Source organism: Natrix helvetica (assembly GCF_964273705.1).
Source record: "Natrix helvetica genome assembly, chromosome: 1".
Classification (NCBI taxonomy): domain Eukaryota; kingdom Metazoa; phylum Chordata; class Lepidosauria; order Squamata; family Natricidae; genus Natrix; species Natrix helvetica.
In genome coordinates this window covers 345,732,425-345,756,125 of record NC_138548.1, presented here as the reverse complement: position 1 = coordinate 345,756,125, position 23,701 = coordinate 345,732,425, and the positions used below count along the sequence as shown (strand labels likewise).

Genomic DNA, 23,701 nt, shown 5'->3' with positions numbered 1-23,701 from the left:
ATTGTTTAGGGGCCATATGCTGACGCTGTAAAAACCATTTAGAGAGGGCTGTGAAGCACTGTGAAGCCGTATATAAGTCTAAGTGCTATTGCTATGGCTATTCCTTTTTTTCACCATGTTTTAAGAAAGTTCAACTCCATGGCTTCATGACATCTCCAGAGGGCTGGATTGGGAAAAAACAGGGTAGCTGTTCCATCTCCTAATTAACCTCTTATAATACAGTAGTGATGGAAGACTCATTCCTCCTTACGGTCAGGACTCCATTGTCAGTGAGGGTTCTGTGGCAACATGAGTTCTTCTGCATACAGATAGTCCTCAACTTACAACAGTTCATTTACTGACCATTCGAAGTTCCAACTGTGGGGAAATGCATATGATTTATGATTGTTTTTCACACTTACGACCAGTGGTGGGCTGCAACCAGTTTAACAACCAGTTCGGTGATCATGTCTGTGCGTGCGCCTAATGTGCTTGCACACAGCATTCAAAATACAGCAGTTTGAAGCTCAGCTGCTTACCTATTAAGGCAGTCCTGGTAAGTAAAGCAGAGGAGGCGCGGACATCAGCTGTGCTGCATGAATCAGCTGAGCCAGGAAATATAGGGCAGGCTAGGGCGGGGGCAGGTGGGCGGGGCCAACTGATCATTGGAACTACTAGTTCACCACTGCTTACGACCATTACAGCATCCCTGTGGTCACACGATCAAAATTTAGACCCTTGGGCAACTGATTCATACTTATGATGATTTGGGGTATCCCCGGGGTCATGTGATCACTTTTTGTGACCTTCTGGCAAAGAAAGTCATTGTGGAAGCCAGATTCACTTTACAACCGTGTTACTAGCTGAATTAACTGCAGCGATTGACTTCACAGTTGTGGCAAGAAAGGTCATAAAATGGGGCAAAATTCACTTAACAACTGTCCTGGTTAGCAACAGAAACTTTGGGCTTAATTGTGGACGTGAGTCAAAGATTGCCTATATTGTAATTTTGGAGGCCTTTGTGAAATTCCCTCAAATGACAATGGCTGTAAACCGGGGGTGTCAAACTCGATTTCATTGAAAGCCACATCAGGGCAGTGGTTGACCTCAGGGGCCAGGTGAGTATGGCCAGGGTGGACACGGCCAGCTCAATGTCACTCATGTTGGGGGTGGCTGGGGTGACCTAAGCACTCTGCCAGCAAAATGGAGCTTGGGAGGGCTGTGTGCGGTCCTCCCAGCTTCATTTTCTCTGGCATAAGGTTGCAGGAGGCAGTCACAGCCAAAAATGGTGCTCAGGAGGGCTGCGTGAGGCCCTCCCAAGCTCTGTCTTTGGTGGCAGAGGCACCATAGGCCGGTCCTTCGCTGTTTCCAGGGCAGACCTGTGGGCCAAATCTAAGCACCCCACAGGCCGGATCTGGCCTGCAAGCCTTGAGTTTGACATCCCTGCTGTAGATAATTAGGCTCCCTCACTCATGAGACATAAAGTATATTAATGTCAACATGTCATTGGGAATTAAATGTAGTGTTCATTCTGGTTCCATCCATTATTTTTGTATTCCTCCAAAACCAAGGATTTTTCCCCGGGTTTATGCATCCCCTACTGTATTGCCATGTGGGCAGTATCTCTCCTAGGGAACAATGAGATAAGAGAGGGCTTAAACCACAGCTGCATAATGGGTCGAGAAAGAGAGGAATCTCCCTGGCTTCTCAGGCTGTAAAAGAGATGTCGGGAGATTTGTCTTATCAAACTTGCAAAATTGTTGTCAGTCCTCCCATACAGGAAACATGACCAGATAATCTAATTTTACTGTATTATAAGGCCTCACAAAAAGAGCATTGCAAGTCTGAAAGTATAATCCTCCCACAGTTGCTTTTAACAGCCTGATCAACTAGGGCAGGTCCTCCCTAACTTTCTTTCTCCGTTCTTTATGAAGCCGTGGGCTGTGCCATCTCTTATCTGACTGTTCCTTGGGCAGCATCTCTTGTCCCAACACTGGAAGTCTTTAAGAAGATGTTGGGTAGCCATTTGTCTGAAACAGCATAGGGTTTCCTGCCTAGGCAGGGGGTTGGACTAGAAGACCTCCAAGGTCCCTTCCAACTCTGCTATTGTATTGTATTGTATTGTATTGTATTGTATTGTATTGTATTGTATTGTCTTCCTCTCCCAAGGTTGTTCCAACATATCATTACACCTACATGTCCTTCCAAGGCCATCTTTAGACTGCATACCACTGCTGAACATTCAGCTATAATGTAATTGTGAAAAACATCACAAATTGAGTTGTTTTATTTTGGTTCCTGGCATATAACTAGCTCCCACCCCATCTTAAAATTTTAGTCACGCTCTTGATCCAATCCAACTATCTTAGACTTCTGCCATTAAAGATACTCATATATAGTTCAACACTTAGTTTCCACACATTCTTCTCACAAGCAGAGATGTAAACAAAGGTGGTATTCAGCAGGTTCTGACCAGTTCTGGAGAACCGGTATTGGAAATTATGAGTAGTTTGGAGAACCAATAAATGCCACCTCTGACTGGCCCCGCCCCCATCTATTCTCTACCTCCTGAGTCCCAGCTGATCAGGAGGAAATTGAGATTTTGCAGTAACCTTCCCCTGGAGTGGGGAAGGAATGTAGATTTTACAGTATCCTTCCCCTGCCATGCCCACCAAGGCATGCCCACAGAACCGATAGTAAAAAAATTTTTTAATCCCAACACTGATTAAAGATGATGAAGCTTCCATATCGTTCCCAGGAACTGCTAGTTCTGTTGTGTAAGAAGGTGCTATTTATTCATTCACCTTAAGAACTGAATGAATCAGTTCAAATGAATGAATCAGAATCAAAATCCTATATTTATATATATTGCTTTGTACAGTTCTTTTAATTCCATTTTTTAACCTCCTCCATTCCAACTGTACATATTCAATTTTTATTGTATTTTGATATATTTTGCATGGACTGTACACCGCCCCGAGTCCCTTTTGGGAGAGGGGGCGGTCTAGAAGCATGAATAATAAATAAATAAAATAAATAAATGATTCTGGTTTAAAACTAACAAGACTGATAGGCATCCACTGTTAATTGAGATGAACCCCGTAGAAAGATTCTGAAAGAGATTTACTTTTTCAAATTCAGTACGGAAAATACTGCACTCTGAATGCCTAGGTTTCAATATCTGAACCAGCCAAAGCACGTCCCAGAGTGTATCTGGGCAGCCATCTTTTTCTCCCCCAAGATTGCTGTTTAACATTGGATGATGGATTCAGAATGTTTAAAACTGGGAGTGGCTAGAAGCATAATGAGATCCAATGGCTGCAAGGAACATGATTTTGGGGTCAATTATCTCAAAGTCAAGATAATTATTTGTGTCCTAGTCCTGTCTAGCACACACATGCTCAAATATAGGAGACAGATTGAAACATGATTTATTCCTTCTAATTTTTGAGTTTAGAAGTATTATTTGAAATGCAGTTTATTACTGCAACATAAGGGATCTTTGATTTAGAATTTAAAACGCTGGTAGGTGAGACTAGGGGAAACCAGAAGGATTTAAAAAAGGTCAAAGGATCCCAGATTGGACCTTGCAATGTTATCCTAGGATCCTACATCACACAAGAAGGCAGAGAGAAACAGAAAAACTGGAAGAGAGATTAAGGCAGGTGGCCTGAAGTTCTTCCAACAGTATGATCGTCTTTGTCCCTTTGTGTCACGGGTGGAGGAGAAGTTGTCCATTCCACTTATGGATCAAGAACCACGCATGAATCTCCTCTCCAGCAAAATTTGCTTTTGGAAAAGTGAAGATTTCAGCATTCGTATCGCCATCAAAAAATGTCACAAGACCTTCTAAATAGTCCAAAGAAACTCGGATCCTTCTTGGGGAGTGGCACAATGTCAAATTTGTCCTGGGCTGAGTGATTGATTGATGCTGCCCTTTAATTCGCTGCACTCCCCAGTAACCCCCTCGAGGATCGAGGAGAATCGGCCCATTTCTGTTTGCAGATTCCCTAACAATTCCCACCCCCCACCATTCCCCTTCCTCCACCACCCCCACCTCCCAGCAAAGCTTCCCAGAATTAAAGCCCTCGTGGCTTAGGACGCTGGCCAGAACATTGTATCTCAGAAGACTGCCCTTCACTTGCTGATTCATGCCTCTCCATCTCACGCTTTTCAAATCTGGAGATACGTAGAGCTGGGGGTGAGCTGTGCTTGGATCCAGAGTCAGGTTTGCTGTGTCGAAGAAAGAATGGAAAAATGTTCACCATCAGCTATGGAATTTGCTATGCAGTTCTACAGTTCTGTACGGTTGTACAGAATTTGCTGATACAGTTCTACAGAGGAATTATTGAGTCTGTCGTCTGCATAACTGTCTGGTTTGGTTCTGCAACCCAACAAGACAGACACAGACTTCAGAGGATAATTAGAACTGCCGAAAAAACAATTACTGCCAACCTGCCTTCCATTGAGGACCTGTATAATGCATGAGTCAAAAAGAGGGCTGAGAAAATATCTACAGACCCCTCACATCCTGGACATAAATTGTTTCAACTCCTACCCTCAAAACAACACTATAGGGCACTGCACACCAGAAACAACTAGACACAAGAACAGAATGCCATCACTCTGCTAAAGAAATAATTTGCTCAACACTGTCAAACTATTCACTAAGTCTGCATTACTATTAATCTTCTCATCATTCCTATCACCCATCTCCTCCCATTTATGACTGTATGACTGTAACTTTGATGTATTAAATCCTTACAATGCATATTGAGTGTTTCCTAGTATGATTTGATTGCTTATTTGTTCCCTATGACTATCATTAAGTGTTCTACCTTATGATTAGTGAAAAATGTATCTTTTCTTTTATGTACACTGAGAGCATATGCACCAAAGATGAATTCTTTGTGTGTCCAATTACACTTGGCCAATAAAGAATTCTATTCTATTCTATTATAGCTCTTCAAATAATTTTTATAGTTATCCATTTGTTTTGCAAGAGTAGAGATCTACAGGTGGGATCTCTCCTCAATTCAGGGGATTTTTTTTCAACGAGATTACAAGGATGCTGATTTTAAATAAGTAATAAAATTGAAAATCATAAGTGATTTTGAATGTGTTCAGTACAATAGAGCTCATATCCCAGGGATCTATGAAAATGATGGAACCGAAATTAAAATGGTTTACACAAAAATGCCTCATCTTCTAGGCAAGACCCAAGAAGAAGTTGCAAAGAAAATTCAACTGTGGTTGCCTTTAAAAAACAACAACACATAAATGATAACACTTCAAAGCAGAAGCATCAGTAACTTGATGGTGCAAGAAAGCCCCATTCGTTGCAAAATCTGGACTAAATTTATTTTGAAACAATATCATATGTAGTGGGAAAACAGTTTTTAAATGTCAATGAAGATTAAAACACAATAGATTGTGATTTTTGTGGTCTGTCTGTCTGCCTCAGAATCACAGAACTTTATTACACACGAAGATCTCCAAGTTAAAACGGAGTTCAATGGAGTCTGGTAATTCTGCTTCTTGAAATGGTTTACCTAGCTTGAGCCACAAAAACCCAAGTATGCCATCTAAAAGGCTGATTTGTGATGCCACTAAAGCAGATAGAAAAGGAAATAGCATGCATGCTTGCACACAATTATTTCCTTCTGGGCTGAATAACTGCAGAACAGAAAGCTTCTGATATTGGCCCTCGAATGAGAATGGATGCCGTTACATGAAACGTGAAGCGCTGTACTTTAAAACGCAGTTAACATTTTTGGTCCAGCTTGCGATTTTATGGCTTAAAAGGTCACAGGAGATGGAAAGAGATTAGGGATTCTTCCTATCAGTGGCAGGATTCAAAATATTTTTTTTACTGATTCTGTGGACGTGGCTTGACTTGGTGGGCATGGCAGGAGAAAGATACTGTAAAATCTCCATACCCTCCTGAATTCAGGGACGTGCGGTCAGGGGAGGCAGGGGAGGCAGAGCCTCACCGCTCTCATCATGAAAAGAAAAAAAAGGGAAAAGGGAAAAGGCACACATGGTCCGATTCCCTGCCTTCCTGAGTCAACATGAAGGGGACCGTGGAGTGCGCTCCACCAGCTCGCGCTCCCCGGTCCCCTTCATGTTGACTCGGGAAGGCAGGGAATGGGACCATGTGTGCAGGAGGCTGAGACAGCGTCAGCCTCCTGCACACGTGGTCCCATTCCCCGCCTTCCTGAATCAATATGAAGGGGCAGCTCGTGCTCCGTGGTCCCCTTCATGTTGACTCAGGAAGGCGGGGAATGGGACCACGTGTACCATTCCCCGCCTTCCTGATGATGTCACCAGCCTCACCAGCCGTAAACCTCACCGCACGTCACTGCTCCTGATCAGATGGGACTCAGGAGGTAGAGAATAGATGGGGGCGGGGCTAATCAGAGGTGGTATTTACTAGTTCTCTGAACTACTCAAAATTTCCGCTTTGGGTTCTCCAGAACTGGTCAGAACCTGCTGAATACCACCTCTGCTTCCTATGGATCAGCCTCTCCGTTTCCTAACTCTTTGTCAGGCCTGCAGCTATGTTCCTTTTAGGATCTTTGGCCTGCCACACTTTCTATTATTTTCCTATGCTGTTTCATTAGGGTAGTAGTTGGGAGGGGGGAATAGAAAGGAGTAGAATTGTGGAATGTGTTGTTGTCATTCTTTTCTAGAAGCCCAAGGTCATCTTTTGTCTCCGCACCTCGACATCTGACCGGAAGCAACTGGGTGGAGATGCCAGCGTGGAAGAAGAAGATTGGGGCATGTGATGGATTTATGGGTGTGGGGATAAGATCATGAACTTTCAACTGGGCGGAATTCCAGGAAGCAAATCAGAGTTGGAATTTACACAGTCCGATGCCAACATGTCTGTCTTATTAAATTGGAACTTGAAGGATAGCTCTGCCTTGGACTCTGATTTAATTCTGCATGATATTTGGAACGCTGACACTCTTCCTCTTTCAATAATAAAACACATCCGAGATTGAGCCTGGCTGTCATGACTGTTTGTAAAATTATTCCTCTGTTTTCCCTTCCTTGCAAATTACTCTTCTTGCACTTAGAGTGGGAAGCCACAGAGGGTACTTCTCTACTTCATGCTGTTCCCATTTGGATCCTTTGAGCAACACCTGTAGAATCTTTTGCCTAGATTCAAGCTCTCCCATGGGACAACTTCTATGCTTCTGCTCCCTCCCATTTTTCTTTCTCTTCTAGAATTCCATTGGCCTTGCTTCCTCTCGCTTAGGACTCTTAACCTATCAGAATCCTGTAAAAAGTCTATAACAATGACCTCTGAGGAGACATCTCAGATGGATTCTTACACCTGTCTTTTATGAGTTCTGAACGTTTTAAAAGCCATAACTGATATCGATATTTCGACAGAGCTGATGTTTATTGATGGAAAGAACCAGAATTACCTGTTATGTGGCCTTCAGCCGATCCACAAGGAATACATTTCTGTAGACAACTTTGGATCCCTCTCCTTGCCTTGAATCCATTACTAGGAGCCTGCGAAGCTTAGAGAATACCTTGGTGTTAGAACACAGTTGCCATTGTTATCTTCTCTTTTTTTCTTACAAAGACATTGCAAGGAGTTTATTAATATATGCCGTCTTTTGGAGAAGGTCCGTTATAAGCTGGGTTCTATAAACTGGGTTGACAAAATCAGAAATGATTAGGCGATAAGCCACCAGGGGAAGCCAAGGGAGATAATCAAAACTATTAAAAAGTGAATGTTAGAATATTTTGGACATGTGATGCGACCCCTGGAAAAATACACCATAGTTCACTTAACCCTCCAGGAAAGATTGAAGGCAAAACAAGATCCAGGCAGAAGAAGAACATCATGGCTTCAAAATCTAAGGGACTGGTTTGGACAAAACTCAGCAGCACTTTTTCCTGGGGATGTTGATAAAAATAGGATCACCAACATGATCACCAACGTCCGATAATGGATATGGCAGAAGGAGGAGGAGGAGGAGGAGGAGGAGGAGGAGGAGGAGGAGGAGGAGGAGGGAGGGCAGCTTTGGCTAAATAAAAGCTAAGGACTAGCTGCTTAGTTCTTACCCCCTGTTTGGCTCTTTGGAGACCCTGCAGAGATCCATGTGGCCTTGTTTCTTCTGTGATTTGCAAACCACTTTGGGCAATTTTATTCTTGGAGGGGAGAAGCAGTGTTTGAATCTGAACCAGAGGTGGTATTCAGCCAGTTCTGACAGGTTCTGGAGAACTGGTTACAGAAATTTTGAGTAGTTCAGAGAACCGGCAAATAGGCTGGCCCCACCCCAGCTGCCCCCCAGCCTCCCAGCTGATCTTCTTTTATTGCCCTAAACAGAAGAACGGAGCTGGAAAGCAGGTTAGTGGGGTGGAGAGGGAATGGGGATTTTGTAGTATCCTTCCCCCTGCCGCACCCACAAAGCCACACCACGCCCACAAAATTGGTAGTAAAAAAAATTGAATTCCACCACTGATCTGAACGATAAATAATTTGATTTGGCTTTTTAAGGAAGTGATAGATGGAGTTGGTCACCCAGTCCTACCCAGGGCTTGCCAAAATTTGCACCATTGATTCTGAAGGGAGGTGAGGGAGTTTAGAAAGTGAGTTTCCACAGGCTGAGCAAGCTTGTTTAAGACCTGTACTGTCCTAGTCTCCCTTTAAATTCAGAGTGTAGAGTTTTTCTTGGGCTAAAAGTTGTACTCAGACTTTGAATGGCATGCTGGGCCCTACAGGAAGATCAAAGTACAGCCAGGACTAAAAATTAACTAAATTTAATGTTTCAATCCTTTCAAAACAGCCATACTTAATTCAGTTACTTTCCAATCATTGATTTAATTCTTTCTCCCTTTTCATTACATTAATGGACCAGTTTATATTTTTCAGCTTTATTTATTGAATGTTTATCCTGCTTTTGTTACTTTATAAATAAGGCAGTGAACCTATCTAATGCCCATTCCTCCTTTTTTTATTTTGTCTTCTGCTCTTTTTATATCATTTTTAATGGTTGTAAGCAGAATCATGTTTTTGAGATCAGTGGCCATATTGACTGATGGGTTGATTAATTGAATGATTGTTTGATAAATGAATGAATAGCAATAGCACTTGGACTTATTTAATGCTCCATAGAATTTTACAGCACTCTCTTCACAGTTACCATGTCAGCATATGGCCCCTAACAATCTGGGAGCATTTTACCTCATTTTATCGACATTAGAAGGATGGAAGGCTGAGTCAACCTTGAGTTAGTCAGGATCAAACTCTAGACTGTGGGCAGAGTTTGCCTCCAGTACTGCATTCTAACATATGAGCCACCAAAGCTGTGGTGACAGGCAAGATAGACAGGATTATGAGATTGATGCTCTGCCAATTTTTATGTGGATTGAATACATGTCCCACTTTTTTTTTTAAAAAAAGAGATGGGCCTTTGCAGTGACCCTCTTGAATTTTTGGTTTCCCTATGAAGCTTCATGGTGATCTCTGTAATCTGGACTCCATGCTCTACTTGTCAACTGTCCAAACATGGTCAGTTAGAAAAGAAAGGCTCTCAGGCCCATGGTTAGCCAAAGGTATACTTTGCTAAAGCCAAGTGGTTACAGAAGAAGCGAAGCTGGATCTGAAGTTTTCACACCCAAAACGTATGGTTAATTTTCTGTTGTTTCCATCCACCACCACCCCTATTTATCAAAGTGTGTCCAATTAGGTGCTAACAAATTGTTTAGGGAAACAGTCCCTGTCTTCGCAGGCTGGGTGTTTCTGCATTCATTTGCTTAACCTTGGAATGGCCAGCAATTCTCACAGGAGGGTGCAATGCTTAGTTTCAATTCCTTCTGCTAACCCTCCCTCTTATTCTACCCACTTGTCCCTACCCATGTTGCTATGGCAGACTGATAGCAAGCAATGCATAGCGTAGCTGAATGGAAGCCCTGACACTGCTTCTCTGCAGCCAATGGAAAATATTGTGAGGGGAAGAGGGAAGACTAAGATATTTATAACCTCTGCTCCCCAGATTTCCAGCTGTTAAAATGAGGAATGAACACAGTGTTCTCTTCAACTTTGATTTGTTCTCAAAATGGAACAAAATAAGTTCCCAGTGAATGAGCAAATAGAGTAGAATAATAACAGAGTTTGAAGGGACCTTGGAGGTCTTCTAGTCTAACCCCCTGCTTAGGCAGGAAACCCTATACCATTTCAGACAAATGGTTATCCAACATCTTCTTAAAGACTTCCAGTGTTGGAGCACCCACAACTTCTGGAGGCAAATTGTTCCACTAATTAATTGCTCCATCAGGAAATTTCTTTTTAGTTCTAGTTTTTAGCTTCTCTCCTTGATTAGTTTCCATCCATTGCTTCTTGTCCTGCCTTCATGTACTTTGGAAAATAGCTTGACTCCCTCTTCTACAAAACACAGCTATCATGTCACCCCTAGTCCTTCCTTCATTAAACTAGACATGCCCAATTACCCATTTTCTTCTCTATTTTAACTTGTGTTCCTAATCTGTTTTTTTCCTGACTGTTTTTGATACTTTGTGTAAAGACATGATGCAAAAAATGAGTTAAATAGTTCTGCTTTCTCCCCTGTTGTTTGTCACCTTCTTGCCGCTTTCTCCCACCAATGGACCAATCATTTCCTTGACTTTTTTCTTGTTTTTGACATGTTGAAAGAAGCTCTTTTTTAAAAAAACTTTTGTTTCAAGGCTTTGATGGGCTGGCTGCTAAAGCACGGTCATGGCACACACTTGAAAGTAAATCAGGAAGAGTGTAATTGGTGTGTGTGTGTCTGGCTGGCTGGCTGGCAAGAACAAAGAATGCTTATCAATAGGAAATATGCATGTGTAAAGCCTGTAGCAATTATGGGGAGTTAGAAAGCTGATAAAAGTAACAAGAGTTAGACAACTTACAGACCTCAGCCAAAAGTTAGCAATGGAGGTGGCCTGCAGCAAATGAAGTGTCTATTAGATAACTCCTGGGACATTCATTAGCCAAGGCTTAGGAATGGGACAGCTATAGACCAATAGAACAAATTGTAGAATTATTACTAAAATGTTTATTAGAGGATATTTCTTATTATTTCACCTTGTCCCGCCTTCTCCTTTAGTGAAAATGTATAAAGCTTACTTATTCCTTTGTTCTGGGTTCTTGGCCTTTTGACCAGGAATCCTTTTCCTTGGAGTACGCCAATAAAAAGCAATCAGAAAACCTGCATCTCGTGTCTGGCGTCCATCATTGGCTTCGGCACCAGGCTCAGACCCGAATTGGGGACAACACCTTAGTTAAGTGATGGTGATCCTTTTCGGCACCAAGTGCCCAAACCGGAACATGTATGCATATGCATGTATGTGTATACATGCCGGAAACCTGAAGACCAGCTGGGTGGTGCGTGCATGTTTGTTTTTTGGACATTTTTCAGCCTGAAAAACAACCTGAAAAACGGCCTGAAAAACAGTCTGGAAAATGGCTTTTGACCGTTTTTGATCATTTTTCAGTGGATTTTCAAGCCATTTTCCAACGCTTCGGTGCCCTCAAAACTAGTTGGCTGGTACAAATGTGTGCACCAGAAACCAGAAGAACAGTTGGCAAAAGCATGTGTGCCCACAGAGAGGGCTCTGCGTGCCACCTCTGGCACACGTGCCATAGGTTAGCCATCACGGCCTTAGTTCATTTTGAGCCTTAGCTTTTCTCACTTCATCTTTGCAGGCTCGGGCTATTTGCTGATATTCTGCCCTAGTTATGTGCCCTCTTCCCACTTTTTATACTTGACCTTTTTGTCTTTCAATGTATCAGAGAGTTCTTTATGTAGCCATGCTGGTTTCGTTTGAGAGCGGTTGTTTTTCTTCTTCACTGGTATTGTGCTAGACTGGCCTTTTATGATCTCGCTTTTTAAATAATTCCCAAGCTTCTTGAGTTGTTTTCACCTTTGAGGATTCTCATCCATGGAATTGGTCCCAAGCTCTCTGTAAGTTTATTGAAATTAGCCCTCTTAAAGTCCAACAGTCTAGTTTGACTTTGTTCTATTGCTTGTGCTTGCATAATGCTGAATTCCAATATTGCATGATCACTTCCCCCAAGGTTCCTGTAGAATCAACACCTTCTATCACAGTAATGGCGAACCTTTGGCAGGCATGCCACAAGTGGCACGCGGAACCATTTGTCAGGGCACGAAAGGCGGCATGTCCCTTTTCCCCTCCCAGGTTGTTATCCCAAGAAATTGGAGATGCCATACAGCTGAGTTCACCATTTTTTAAAGCCATTTTCCACGCTCCCCGGGCTCCAGAGGCTTTATAGGAGCCTGGGGAGGGCGAAAAGAGCCCCCCCGCCCCCCAGAGGCCCTCCGGAGGCTTCAGGGACCGGCCGGAAGGAGTCACTTCCGGTTTGCTCGGAGGGTCATTTTGAGCACTCCGAAGGCGTCAGGGAAGCCTCCGGACGGTCCCTGAAGCCTTCGGAACGCTTAAAACGACCCTCTGAGCAAACCGGAAGTGACTGCCTCTGGACTGGAAGTGACTTCCAGTTTGCTCAGAGGGTCGTTTTAAGCATTCCGAAGGCTTCAGGGAAGCCTCCGGATGATTCCTGAAGCCTCCGGAGGGCCTCCGGGGGGACGGGGGAGGGTCTTTTTGCCCTCCCCAGGCTCCTATAAAGCCTCTGGAGCCTGGGGAGGGCGAAAAAAGCATGTAAAAATGGGGGTCGTGCCTGTTGTTCGCGCATGCGCACTGGGGGGTCGCACATTGCATTATGGATGCAGCACGCCCGCACACGACCCCCCTGCGCTCCCCCCCACTTGTGGCACGCACGCCAAAAAAGGTTTGCCATCGCTGTTCTATCATCTATGTTAGTGAGAATTAAGTCCAATATGGCTGCTCCTCTAGGAGGCTCTTCCTACTTTTGGGGAAACAAAAAGGGTTGCTAGGTTTGTCAGGAACCTGTTTGATGTACACTTGGTGCAGAGTTTGTCTCCTAGTTGATATCAGGATAGTTAAAATCCCCCATTACTATGGTGATGTTCTTCCTACATACCCTAGTTAATGACTACAAAATTTTCATCTATTTCTTCTGTTTGGCTGGGTGGCCTATAGTATAGACCTAAGGCAATGTCATTCCCCCCCTTTTATATTTACCCAAATGCATTCAAGATAGTTCTCATCATTGTTGTGCTCTATTTCTGTAGAGACGTAGTTATTTCTTATATATAGTGCAACTCCACCTCCTCTTTTATTTGGTCTATTTCTTTTAAATAATTTAAATCCTTCTAGCTGTATATTCCATTTGTTGGTTTCATCCCACCAAGTTTCCCTAATGGCAACAATATCATATCTGCCCTCATTTACTTGAATTTCTAATCCGCCCTGTTTATTCCTCATACTCTGTGCATTGGTGTATAGACATTTGAGTCCTTTTTGATTGACATAACCTGTGTTGCGCCTGACTTCCCCTACTTCCTTACTTCCTATTTGATTAGTGCACACATAGTATGGCACTCACTATTAAATGCTTGATTTTACTTGACAGCAAGGATGATATTTTTATCCACACAAACATCTGTGTTACATGCACTGATAACACTATTAATTTTAGATTGCTGAGGCAGAAATGGTCTGTATCAATTAATTCTCTGTCCCCGTTGCTTGTTAGTTTAAATCTTTCTCCAGAAAAATCTGTGAATTTTTTTAGTCATAATTTTCATTACACAATTTTTTTTAAAAAAGAAACAACTTTAACAGTTTCCTTCTATGCAACATTTCCATATCAGTATACATCCATTATATGTGCATTTCCCGCCTCCCTCCCCATATGCCATTATCTATACATGTAATTCCAGTGTTTTTATACATACAAATATATTCAGTTCTTCAGTTACAGTCATTCATTGTATGTCTTTTCCATTTATACATATTTATTACTGATTTCTAATTCCTGTATCTTCTTCGTTTAATCTTTTCTTAAGCTTTACACCTGTCTTCTAACCATTTACACCATTCATTCCATACCTTATAATAATCTGCTTCTCCTTTATCTTTGATCTCTTTTGTGAGGCTGTCCATCTCTGCACACTCTAGGACTGTGATGGCGAACCTATGGCACGTGTGCCACAGGTGGCACACTGAGCCATTTGTTAGGGCACCCGAGGCATTGCCCTGTTAGCTCCAGCGTGCATGCGTGCACTGGCCAGCTGCCTTCTGCCTTCTTGCCCTTCAGAGGCTTCCTTGAAGCCTCTGGAGCACAAAAAACTGGCCCTTCGGGCAAACCGGAAGCTTGGAAACTGACTTCCGGTTTGCTTGTAGGGCCGATTTTCGCCCTCCGGAGCCTTCAGGAGCCTTCAAGACGCTTCCCTGAAGGCTCCAGAGAGCAAAAAAATGACCCTACGAGCAAACCACTCCAGAGGCTTCAGGGAAAGTTTTGGGGAGGCGATTTTCGCTCTCCCAGGCTCCTAGAAAGCCTCTGGAGCCTGGGGAGGGTGAAAAACACGTGCCAAAAATGGGGGGGTGCTGGTTGCGTGCGCATGCATGCTGGGGTCATGCGCATAGCATTATGGGTGGGGCATGCCCGCTCACGACCCCCCTGTGCTCCCCCCGCTTTTGGCACGCGAGCCAAAAAAGGTTCGCCATCACTGCTCTAGGACTTTCCTTATCACCTCTTCCTCTGATGGAGCAAAATTATTCTTCCATTTTTGTGCATACATAATTCTGCCTGGGGTTATGATATGTAAAATTAGATATTGTTGGTTTTTTATCATCTATCCCTGTCAATATTCCCAATAAAAATAATTCCAGTTTCCTGTCTATTTGGTTATTTCTTCAAGCCATTTTCTTAATCTATTCCAAACTTGTTTTACTGTGAATTTAATGCCAAGTAACATACAGTAGTCCCTTTATTTGAAGGATGCAAATCATCTCTTTTGCACAGTTTTTCATTGGACCAGCTGCAGGCATTATGACTAATAAAACCAAAGCCTTCCTTTTTATACCACTCCTTTAGCCACGCATTAAACTCTGCTCTATGCTGGGCTTCCCCTTTTTGTTCCTTATACACTGGTAAAGCCTCTGAAAAGGTAAGCCTACAGCCAATCCTACTAAGTTCCTGCCGCAAACTTTGGAAATCATTCTGCACAGAAAGTACATCTTTTTGGGACAGATCATTCATGCCGAGATGTACAATAACATCAATGTCACAGTCCTTACTGGCACTCTTGACTATCTTAAGAATACGCCTCTTATCTCTGCTGGCAGTAGCACCTGTCAGGCACCTGACCTCTTTCAAAACTTCCATATCCTTTCCTAAATTATCCTAAATAAGAGTAAGGTTCTACATTTAGGCAAGAAAAACGAAATGCACAGTTACAGTATAGGTGGTACCTTGCTCAGTAGTAGTAACTGTGAAAGGGATCTTGGAGTCCTAGTGGACAACCATTTAAATATGAGCCAGCAGTGTGCAGCAGCTGCCAAAAAAGCCAACACAGTTCTAGGCTGCATCAACAGAGGGATAGAATCAAGATCACGTGAAGTGTTAATACCACTTTATAATGCCTTGGTAAGGCCACACTTGGAATACTGCATTCAGTTCTGGTTGCCACGATGTAGAAAAGATGTGGAGACTCTAGAAAGAGTGCAGAGAGGAGCAACAAAGAGGATTAGGGGACTGGAGACTAAAACACATGAAGAACGGTTGCAGGAACTGGGTATGTCTAGTTTAATAGAAAGAAGGACTAGGGGAGACATGATAGCAGTGTTCCAATATCTCAGGGGTTGCCACGAAGAAGAGGGAATCAAACTATTCTCCAAGGCACCTGAGGGTAGAACAAGAAGCAATGGGTGGACACTAATCAGGGAGAGAAGCAACTTAGGAGAAACTTCCTGACAGTTAGAACAATTAATCAGTGGAACAGCTTGCCTCCAGAAGTTGTGAATGCTCCAACACTGGAAGTCTTTGAGAAGATGTTGGATAGCCATTTGTCTGAAATGGTGTAGGGTTTCCTGCCTAGGCAGGAGGTTGGACTAGAAGACCTCCAAGGTCCCTTCGAACTCTGCTATTGTAAAAATTTACATAACTTACAATTGAATCACCAACAGAAAGTGACTTTTCTTTTTGTATGCTCTTCTTGCACAACTGATGTGCAATACCTGACTCATCCCCATGCCCCCATCCAAAACAAATTCTTCATCTCGGAGCATGATCTCCCGCTCATTTGAGTTATCATAGTCATCACAGCCAGCTTGACCTGCCATCTTAGTATCCCCATTAAGGTCAGCATGGGTACTGTATCTGTTATTTGGGGACACAGCGAACGTTTTGTGTTTGTGGTTCATGGCTCTCACCCCGCCAGATCCCACGGTTGTCCATACTGCCCTTCTCCTGCAGGGTCTTTGTGGTAGAGGGGGCTGATAGTGGTGCAGCTCAGTAGAACTGAATGGCTGAGCTGGATACCTAAATTCTGCCTGAAGAGCACAGACTAGAGACTCTAAGTAAGCAATCTTTCCATGTAGACTAGCAATTTGTTTACAAATAGGACAGTATCGAAATTTGAAAAGAGTCCCACGGAAGACAGCCGCAAAACAAGTATTGCACTGAACTAAGCTAGACATTCTAAAATAAAATAGGTAAAGGTAAAGGTAAAGGGTGAGGGTCGTTCCCGACTCTAGGGGGCAGTGCTCATCTCTGTTTCAAAGCCAAAGAACCAGCGCTGTCCAAAGATGTCTCCGTGGTCATGTGGCAGGCATGACTAAACACCGAAAGCACACACAAAACTGTTACTTTCCCACCAAAAGTGGTTCCTATTTTTACGTGCTTTCGAACTGCTAGTTGGCAGAAGCTGGGACATGTAACGGGAGCTCACTCCGTTACGCGGCGCTAGGGATTCGAACTGCCGAACTGCCGACCTTTCTGATCGACAAGCTCAGCATCTTAGCCACTGAACCACTGAGTCCCTTAAAATAAAATAGAATCTATAAATAAAATAGAATCTATAAATAAAATAGAATCTATAAATAAAATAGAATCTATAAATAAAATAGAATTGCAAGGAAATATTGATTTCCCTGCAACCAAGTGTTTGAGAGAAGTTGGGGAGACAGGGGAGGAAAATAATTAATGGACAAATTGATATATTAAACAGAGAGGAAAAAATGAGTTTAGTAGCAGAAGCTAGTGTTCAAGCATAGGTCTTCAATCCTATTTTTCATGCTAAAGACATTTCATGTTTCAAAGATTATATTTTCTTGTCATTTTCTTCTAGTAGAATTGTGTAATCTTTAAGTCAATTTTGAAATCAACAGGCTTATTCTTAGAAATGTGACAGTTGGGGGTAAATGTTAAAGGGGGAAGGACTGGTCCTTTCAGATCAATCTTGACTTCTGGCAACTGCATGAATGAGCTGTTGCGATTGCTCAACAGGATCAAGTCTAGTGGTTATTAGTCAGGGGTTGGGTGCTGATTTTAGGGCCAGTTTTTATTTTTAGATTACAGGATAAAACCAGATCATTACCTGAAAACACCAGAACAATCACCGTGCACTTCAGAGCAATGCTTGCTATCAGCAATATCCAAAAAACAGTTCTGAGCCAGAAGTAAGATGGAGCATCTGTGGAGCATTGGGAAATAAATACAGTAAAAACAAATCAATAACATTGGAAAACATCAGAGTTGTTATGAAACACCTGGAAGTCCATTGTAGCGGATGGATTGCCTGCACAATATTGACAGATATAGGAGGGACACCTGTGGTGTATATGGGATGATGTCAAAAAAATCTAGAGATTGTTGTGGTCCGCCAGCGACCAGCAGAGCTGGCAGCAGATTCGGACAGTGAGGAGGTTGGGAGGAACATGGGCCAGTCCTGGAGTCTGGGGAAGGCTCTGATGAGGGTTCTGTGTCGGAAACAGAGAGGGGGCCAGAGCTGTAAGTCAGTTATCAGCTGCCTTCAGAGTCAGTCATCAGTGAGGCATACTAACAGCTGGAGCCTGTTCCCAGTGTGCGCATGTACAGAGTTGCCAGACGAAGGGAACAGCTAAAGAATGGGGGTCAACCTGGGAGTAATGAATGGCCCCTTCCAGAGGAAATAAAAGAGGAGCGAAAAGGGAGTAGAGTTTGCAGGAGACAATTAATTCGCTTAATTGGTTCATGACACTCTGAGACTCCTTGCCAAGTTTTGCAGAGATCAGCCTGTCAGCTCTCCAAGCCAGATAAGGTCTGTGACTGTAAATCCTCTCTTGAAAGACTTTGCTGGATGTGAATGAGCAGAATTCACAGTAAATTAATAAAAGGGGTTTTTGTGGGGACAAGGAGTTTGCTTCATGCTCTTGGGAAGCCTCGGTCAGAAAAGAGGTATAGGAAGATGGCCTTGCAGAAGCCATCCAGAAACCATTAGAATAACAGCAGAGATGGAAGCAGCATGTGTTAAGTGAAGCTTGGTGGAAAAATACAGGTAGTCCTCGACTTACGACCACAATTAAGCCAAAAAGTTTTGTTGGCTAAGTGAGACATTTGTTAAGTGAACTTTGCCCCCATTTTACGACCGTTCTTGCCACCGTTGTTAAATTAATCGCTGCTGTTTTAAAGTTAGTAACACAGCTGTTAAGTGAATCTGGCTTTCCCATTGACTTTGCTTGTCAGAAGGTCGCAGAAGTGTGATCACATGACTTTGGGGACACAGCAATGGTCATAAATGTGAGTCAGTTGCCAAGCGTCTGAATTTTGATCATGTGGCCATGGGGATGCTTCATCGGTCGTAAGTGAGAAAAATGGTCATAAGTCACTTTTTTCCATGCCGTTGTAACTTCGAACGGTTACTAAATGAACTGTTGTAAGTCAAGGACTTGTATTAGACAAAAAAAAAAGGGCACTGCCTCCCCCTTCTAATTCCTGCGGGTATAAGATGAAGGCAAACTTGTGAAATTATTAATATATTTAAATTAAATATACAGGTAGTCCTAACTTATGACCCCAATTGGGACCAGAACTTCCATTGCTAAGCAAGGCGGTTGTTAAATGAGTCATGTCATGTTTATGACCTTTTTTTTTGTTTCCGTTAAGCAAATCACCACCGTTCTTCAATGAATCACACGATGGATTGGTGAATCTGACTTCCACCCTTGACTTCGCTTGTCAGAAACCAGCTGAGAGGGCCTCAAGGGATGATCACGTGACCCTCTTGGGTCCTGCAACTGTCATAAATATATTTAGATTGCAAAACACCTGAATTTTGATCATGTGGACCTTGAGGATGTTGCGAAGGTTGTCGGGGTGAGGACTGGCCATAAATCACTTTTCCTTCCAGTGGCCACTAAACAAATGGTTGTAAGTCAAGGACTACCTCTATAGTTCTAATATTCCTGTGGAGTTTCTTTTCTGATGGGAATTCCCTCATAGACCTGAAAAGATGGCAGTTGGGGCAATATAACTGAAGCCCTATCATGCAACAGACATAAAAACGAAGTGTTGAGGCTTCAACTATGCCAACCATCTTGACTTTTTTACACACACACACACACACACACACACACACACACACACCAGAGGTGAAATTCTGCTGGTTCGCCCCAGTTCAGGCAAAGCGGTAGTGGTGGCGGCGGGAGGCTCCGCCCACCTGTTCAGGCGTCATCACGGACACTCTGCGCATGCACAGAAGCATCATGCACTCAGTTTGTTCGCACCCATGTGCTCCCAGTTCCGAACCAGTAACAAAAGTAAGAAGATTTCATCACACACACACACACACAAACACACACACACACACACAGTAGAGAACCCTGTGCTCCAGCCTTGTGTATCAGCAAGCCGATATCAGCTTTTAATAGAAATGTTCTCCGGCTGAAGCCAAACACCAAATGTCAAGCACAGCTTAACTTTTCAGAAACATAACTGCTGTGCAAAAAGGCAGCCGCGATCAGCCTCAAGGGCTGATCTAGCTCAAAGCGCGATTCTAAATTCAAAGAACTGTTCTCATCTTGAAACCACATAAAACTCATCTTATTGCTAAGACCAGACCACAACAAATTTAAGTGTTTTTTTCAATGAACTTTAAAAGAAAACAAAAAGAGACCGCTACATATATTTTTTTGTCCCTGTTTGAGACTGAAATTAGACAGCAGAGGTGCACAGTTCAAAGCGTCTGGCCTATAGGCAGTTCTCCTCTCTGTTTTTTGGCCCTGCAAGTCTTTTGTCCCTGAAAAAAATAGCTGCTGAAATTTGGTTGCAAAATAGCAATTTAAATTTAATTCCTTTCAAAAAAAAAAAAAACCCTGTCTTTCTTTAGGCTTTACGTTAATATCAAAAGATTCTTTCAAGAATAGCTTCACGGCTCAAAAAATAAAATAAAATAAAGGCAATTAGAATATGAATTCAATACCTTTGGGCTGAGTTGATATTAGTGTGGGGTGAACTCCTGGTTTTGCCAGATGGTGCGGTTGAGGATTCATGTTGACTAACTCTCTGCTTAAAGAAGCCTTTTGAAATAAAAATGGAAAATGAAAGAACCACAAACCAAAAGACCAAAAAAGGGGGGTGGGGAGAGGAAGCTAATTTATGTAACCACTTCGTTTCCATTCCTTAGCAGCCTCTATCAGTTTTATCGATAAAGTAAAAGCTGGATTTTTGAATGCTTTCTCCCGAATTAAACTGCTTTCCAACTATTTTGGAGGCTTTAAAAAAAAACTTTATTTCTTTTATTTACTTCAGCTTCCAGACTACTCCTATTTATTCCAACCTATTAAAACTGCTCCTATTTATTCAAAAAACAATCAACCGATGGAACAGGAGTTGCCTTCGGAAGTTGTGGGGGTTTCATCACTTGAGACTTTCAAGAAGAGATTGGACTGCCATTTGTCAGAAATGGTGTAGGGTCCCCTGCTTGAGCAGGAGGTTGGACTAGATGACCTATAAGGTCCCTTCCAACTCTGTTAATCTGTTAAACCCATTTATTGAAAGAATAAATATTTCTTTTTCTCTCCTTGGGGTTCAGATTAAGTCATTTGTTACATCGGTGCACTCAAATCGGAGCTTGTTGTTTCTATAATAAATTTCATAAAACTATTCCTTTCTTCTTTTCACCATTAGGTGCTCTTTGGTGTTCAGATGAGGTCGCAATACAATTACATAACACTTGGGAAGGAAGATGCAACCCACTAGCCCAGCGCTGGAAGTCAAGATGGAGAAAACCTGCACAGCTACCATGTATTTGCCCCTGGTGCTCAAGTAACTTGGCACAAAGGACACCCAAACACTGCAAAAGACCAACATACTGAAGGTGATCAGCTTGGCTTCATTGAAACCTCCTGGCAACTCTCTGGCTAGGAAAGCCACGGTGAAACAGATGGCCGCCAGAATGCCCATGTAACCAAGAGCGCTGTAAAACATAGCAACAGACCCTTCGTTGCATTGCAGTACCAGCTGTCCAATCTGAGAATCGGTGTCAAGTTCTGGGAAGGGAGGAGACATTCCAATCCAAGTCATGCAGATGCCACACTGGATCATGGACCCAGAGAGTACCACAGCCATTGCCAAATTCTTCCCCAGCCATTTGTTCATCTTGTTCCCTGGTTTTGTAGCCATGAATGCCAGCACCACAGTCAGAGTTTTGGCCAGCACAGCGGAGACAGCGATCGAAAAGATGATGCTAAAGGCGGTTTGGCGCAGGAGACAAGTCGCTTTCTGAGGGGGGCCAATGAATAAGAAGGAGGATAAGAAGCAAAGCAGGAGGGAGACAAGAATGGTGTAGGTGAGCTTTTGGTTGTTGGCTTTGACCAATGGTGTGTCTAGGTATTTGATGAAGATTCCTAAAATCAGAATTGTAGTTAGACTTAAGCAGACGGCAAAGAAACTCAGAGTGATTCCCAGAGGTTCATCATACGCTAGAAAGACTATAACCTTGGGGATACATTGATCTCTGCCATTGTTTGGATATTGAGCTTTGGAGCACTCATGACAATCAACTGCATCTGAAAAACACAATATATTTAGAAACTTCACCACCTGGTATTTTTCCACAATAATTGACATTTTCTCTTTCATCCTCGCTTTTATTGCAATTTATTAAAGAACATCAAAATCTAGAATATGGGCCACGTGGAAGAAGGCAAATCTAGAGATTGAAAACTGCTTGAGATAATACCAATGCATCAGACTGCAGAGACATTTCTATGTCATTGACATTGGCAGCCCTCATCTCTAACACAGCAAGGTAAAGTTAATTGCAATTGTTTTATGCCTGCCCAAGTCAAATTATTATAGGGAACATCTTGAGTCAATGAATCTAGGGGACTAGGGGAGACACGATAGCAGTGTTCCAATATCTCGGGGGCTGCCAGAAAGAAGAGGGAGTCAAGCTATTCTCCAAAGCAACTGAAGGCAGAACACGAAGCAATGGGTGGAAACTAATCAAGGAAAGAAGCAACCTAGAACTAAGGAGAAATTTCCTAACAGTTAGAACAATTAATCAGTGAAACAACTTGCCTCCAGAAGTTGTGAATCCTCCAACACTGGAAGTTTTAAAGAAGATGTTGGATAACCATTTGTCTGAAGTGGTGTAGGATTTCCTGCCTAAGCAGGGCGTTGGACGAGAAGACCTCCAAGGTCCTTTCCAATTCTGTCATTCTATATTCTAATCTCTCAGAAAGTGCCTTGGTTAAAGTTGCTAGAAGTCATGGCACAGCAGAATTTTTCACTCCACTCCATTAGCTACGGTGACGCAGTGGTTAGAGTGCAGTACTGCAGGCTACTTCTGCTGCCTGCCAGCTGCCTGAAATTTGGCAGTTCAAATCTCACCGACTCAAGGTTGGCTCAGCCTTCCATCCTTCCAAGGTGGGTAAAATTAGAACCCAAATTGTTGGGGACAAAATGTTGTTTCTGTAAACCGCTTACAGAGGGCTGTAAAGTAATGTAAAGCAATATATAAGTCTAAGTGCTATTGCTATTAAGAGAAATTGAAGCATATCCAATCCATATTTGCCATATATTTGCATGCAAAATAAACATACAAACAAAATAGCTATCTGGACATCTGCCCTGAGTGGAAGCTTCTGGCTATACAGCTCCCCATCCTGCGGTGTATTTAATAATTTTTTAAGAGCTGTGAAGGTGAAATAATGGTATGGCTGCACTTCTTCTATTTTTGCATCAAGGGCTTTTTTGACAGCTACTTTAGTTAAGGGTAGCTGCAATGGCTAGAGAACAGAAGAGAGGAAGAGGTATGTTTAAAACCACAGTTTCCAGTTTCCATACTTGAGATGCACCTCCCTTGGGGAAGTGCAGACAGACTCTGAGGACATCTGAAGCAGGAGTGGGTTCCAGTTTCTGTTACTGCCACTTCGCTCAAGGACGCACTTCATGTCCCTGAGTGAACGTGCATGCACAGTAGTAAAAAAAACTGCTTCTGTACATGCGCAGAAGCAAAAACCAATTGCGCCACCAATAGAACCAGTTTGGGGGTGTAGGCAGCCGAGTTGCTAGCTATTCAGCCGAACCGGTCTGAACCGATAGGAACCCACCTCTGTTCTAGAGTCAATGAAGCAGTAGGCGTGAGCTTAAATGGACTCCAGAGGATGGTAGAGGACAGGAAGGCCTGGAGGAACGTTGTCCATGGGGTCACGATGGGTCGGACATGACTTTGCAACTAACAACCACCACTGCATTCTAACCACTGCAACACCACTGTTCTTATATAAGGATTTTTATCTTCTCTTGTGTTCATGTGCCAGATTGCTTTTCTTCAAATGCTTTATACAGTCC

At 42.9% G+C, this 23,701-nt stretch overlaps 1 protein-coding gene and 1 long non-coding RNA gene across 2 annotated transcripts; both read right to left on the bottom strand.

Annotated features, from left to right (window-relative positions):
* Positions 1-4,017: 4,017 nt before the first annotated feature.
* Positions 4,018-20,436, bottom strand: LOC309382607. The gene is made up of 4 exons (XR_014173682.1): positions 20,325-20,436; positions 17,463-17,558; positions 7,416-7,514; positions 4,018-4,212 (listed from the first exon to the last, which is right to left on the bottom strand). It is a non-coding gene; the product is annotated as an uncharacterized lncRNA (long non-coding RNA).
* Positions 20,437-21,004: 568 nt separating this feature from the next.
* Positions 21,005-21,985, bottom strand: LOC309400994 (vomeronasal type-2 receptor 26-like; the record flags this gene model as incomplete). Its single annotated transcript, XM_081969862.1, has 1 exon — positions 21,005-21,985. One exon carries the CDS (start codon positions 21,983-21,985, stop codon positions 21,005-21,007), a length of 981 nt encoding a protein of 326 aa, XP_081825988.1.
* Positions 21,986-23,701: the final 1,716 nt, after the last annotated feature.